The following is a 3,836-nucleotide window of genomic DNA, read 5'->3' on the forward strand; positions in this document are numbered from 1 at the left end:
GTGACTCGCCGAAGATAGATGACTGATGCCACTCAGCTAGGCTGTGTTGCCTCTTAGGATATGAAGAAACTTGTTCCTATATGCATCTTTTTGGCCGTTGGTAACTAATTTCTGAAATGCCTGTGAACTGGACTACCCAAGAATTTCTCGAAGAAGAACGGAGCCTTGGCGTGTACAGTCCCCCGGGTAATTGTCATCAGGCTGTTGAGATGTCCCAACTTCTGGAACTCGACAAATTTGAGCAACCTAAAGAGTTGACGTACCACTGCTATTTCTCTCGGAACTTGGCGTTTCTTCTTCGATTGAAAAGTCTGAAGCAGGCACTTCATGGAGATCTTAAAGGCGGCAGTCTAGGAACAGGGCTTGGTGGCTAGTCACATCTTAAACGCGAGTACCACTTCTTGCCACTTCTGCTTATTGCCCAAACACTCCGCGGTCATTCGTTGCGCTTCGCTGCTCCGTACTCATCGGTGTCGTAATTTGTACGCACATGTAGCACCTTCCTATTCGGATTTGATAGCCCACGCTGATGGTGTGTGCAGTATGTAACTATCTCTGCCCGATTCGCTGCTCACATTCCAGAAGATTACTCACCACACGTATGAGTAAGCCCATACGGAGACACTAGACATGGGCACTGTGTGATGCCCTTTTAGATTCATTGGAGAACACAATGCTCCTCTGGGAAACTTTTCGTGCCTTTTTGGGAAGTTTCGTAAGCTACTGTAAGGTCTTTTTAACACGAGTGCACATGCTTCTACTACAGAGTTGGTGTGTTGGTTTTATTAGTGAAAATAGCCTAGAAAGCAACGGTATTATCTGTGCCCTATCAGGTACAAGGGTCGAACGGTTTTGAGAGCAGTTCCCCATATTTGAAGTAGATGTGTTTTGGGATTCTCCGGGTAGCCTACGTAATTTCCAAGGGGGGAGTAATGCTAGGAAGATAGCATGTAGTCATTCATCTGTAACACGCGTTCGGTGCCTAGCTTCCAAGCCACCAGAACGAAGCATGAGGATTTGGATACTGCCAGGCAGGTCAAGCCCAGACAGGGGAAGTCGAGAGACAGAGATCGGTTTCGAACCACGGACCTTCCGGTCAGTAGATTCGCACTCTAACCACTTGAGCCATCTCGCCCAATATTAGGAAAGCCCCATGCCAAATGGTTGAATGTGCTTGCAGACAATCAGCAACACCGGAACCGTGCTCTGTGACTCATCAAGTCTTCGTGTGACGTGACGCGGCCCGGGATTTAGGAAAGCCCCATGCCAAATGGTTGAATGTGCTTGAAGACAATCAGCAACACCGGAACCGTGCTCTGTGACTCATCAAGTCTATGTGTGACGTGACGCGGCCCGGGATGCGCTCAATATAAGTCACAGTGGCCCTACGGACTGAAGTGAACGGAAACGAAGGACGAAATCAAGGCCTAGACGATGTGGACGAGTACTAAACATCCGACACAATGGCTACGCTAGACTGGAAATTTAATCGAGTTCAAAAGAGCCATCTGAAAATCCAGAAGCCGTTGAAAGTGCTCCTATTCCAGGAGACTTGTTGTGTGCATTACTCTAAAAGTCCTTCGTTCGAAAAAGCGTGTTCCTGCTGGGAAAGTCTGATACGTGTATTTTTGCTTGGAGAAGATTCTTGGCGAAGCCCCATGCGCCACTCACCGTCACTGTTCTTTCTAAGCAGATAACATCCTTTTGTTTATCCGATTGCAGAAAGCACCATGTGGAAGCATCTTATTGACCACGGTTTTATTGGACTACTTAGTCCAGAAACACGAGATTTGTGACGCGACAGGACTACCCACATCCCCATTGAAGCTTTCCGACCGTCCGATTAATGAGTCATTGCCTTCAGGAGGTAGTAATTGCTATTTATTGTCAGCTGATGGCATCACACGAAGTAGAACTGAGAGTTTTGCGCTTAACATGTAGTTGGTCGATCGTAAATTACAGCAGTAGTATCGTGTGTGTACTCGTTGTGCTAATGTTCTCCTCAGGAATTTAATAGTAGGGACCATGAATTGGCCAGTCTGGCAGTTACATACGACTGAACATGTTAGCTGTATGAAGCGCAGCGTCCTCTTTTCCACACTTTGAATGCGTTTACTTCACCAGCCTGTTCACCCTCGCCGTCACACATCTCAGTGTACTTGTTCAAGCTGTGATTTTTCCAAAATTTCCTGGTGATAGAGGTTGTACGAGGAGGTAAGATTGACCCTGGAAGTTTCCGCCATACATGTATTGTGAACAGAGGATAGGAATTGTAAATTGTGACGTTCACGTGAACAAAACGGCTTGATACCTAATCCGTAGATTTCGCACGACGCACGAGTGAGTGCGCATCTTGCGGGATGAAGCGTTTGATCTTGAAAGGAGTTAGCAACAGTGGAAGGGACTGGGTGACATTCTGATATGATATACTTGGTGTGAATACAGCTTCCTCTACATTTGACGACGACGACGAATTTTCAGATGAAGCCATTCTAGGCTGTAAACAGTGTAGCCATCGATTGTCTGGCAGTCAACAGGGCAACGGACCAGGTAACGTGGGTACTGAACCCAAACGATAGAAAGATAGCCTTTCTTATGCCCGGCCATTTAAGTGCATGGTAAAACTTGTTGTTTACAAGTTCCCTGGATAAAAGATCCAGGGACAAACTCAAGCAGCGATTTAGGCAGGCCTTTGTGGTCGATCGTTCTGCCAAGCTTGCAGTTCATTGGGTGATCGACATCCTTCCAGATGTAGATGATGATGTTTCCTCGAATTCCGGCGAAAGGTTTTCAAACTTCACGAGCAGATCCACCGTCAGTTACCCCCAACCCCCCCCCTCTTGCTACCAGTATTCCGGCACATTATCATACAAGCCTTACGTGGAAGGAAATTGACCATAAACACATGAGTTTTTTTAGGTTTATGTTGCTTGCAATGCCTACTGTCGAGCTACTGAGGTCATCTTCGGATATAAAAGCTAGGTTTTGAGGATGTGGATTCTAAAAGAACTTGTGTTAGGTTAGCCTGATCGACTTCAGTGCCGTTTATCTTGATTATGACCTTTCGTTATCGACTCGGCAATGATGTGAAGATCTTACGAAAGGCCACACTATCACTAAATTCATCCAAATAACCATTACTTTTTTTTAGGAACAAGCTTACTACGCACCATGTCTTTGAAGTTTCAAAATGAAACCAAACCGTAAACCCCAGTCCTCCAGAAGTCAACTCTGTTGGCAAAAGTGTACGTGTCGTGAACCATAGAACGGACTTTGAGACACACCTGACCCTGTACCTAACTTTCATGCAGATCGCGCACTGACATCCAACTTGTTAAGTATGATTAGCGGCCTAAACTCTAAGGTAGGCTTTGTCCTGTAAGTGAAGCCGGTCTATACTGAAAAGCCGAGAAGCACTGTTCGTCCTTATTGGGAATCGTCAGCAATGCGCATCTCACGAATCTCGAACACGTGACCTCTTGGTTAGCAGTTTGGACACAAGTGTTCGGTCACGAGTGTCTGGTCGGCAGCGTGGTTAACTCGCACTAAGACAGAATATAGTGCCACCCTGCCTTCAAACAAGGGATCTATGTAGTGCCGTTGGATTACTGGCTCCTTGAGCAACGATTTCTCAAATGGGAGTTTCATTAATCTTGCGAGATTATTCTCCTTCTGAGAAAGAGTGTTTTCGGTTGTGTAACGGGTACTTCCATTGAGGAATGTGTCCAGCACCAGAAGCTGCGTTGTTTGGGACATGTGTTACGTATGCCGAACCATCGTTTACCGAAGATAGTGCTGTAAGCAGAGGGGAGGCCAGCCTGGCAGAGGGGTACGAA

General features: G+C 46.4%; 1 protein-coding gene across 1 annotated transcript in view; it reads right to left on the reverse strand.

The window, feature by feature from the left end:
- Positions 1 to 935: 935 nt before the first annotated feature.
- T265_13411 (hypothetical protein) overlaps positions 936 to 3,836 on the reverse strand; it is a gene marked incomplete at both ends in the record, with an annotated part of 8,467 nt that continues 5,566 nt past the window's right edge. Inside the window, 2 exon segments of the mRNA XM_009168765.1 lie at positions 936 to 1,112; positions 1,118 to 1,206. Of these exon segments, the coding sequence (XP_009167029.1) occupies positions 936 to 1,112; positions 1,118 to 1,206 (266 nt within the window).

Source organism: Opisthorchis viverrini (genome assembly GCF_000715545.1).
Source record: "Opisthorchis viverrini unplaced genomic scaffold opera_v5_64, whole genome shotgun sequence".
Taxonomy (NCBI): domain Eukaryota; kingdom Metazoa; phylum Platyhelminthes; class Trematoda; order Opisthorchiida; family Opisthorchiidae; genus Opisthorchis; species Opisthorchis viverrini.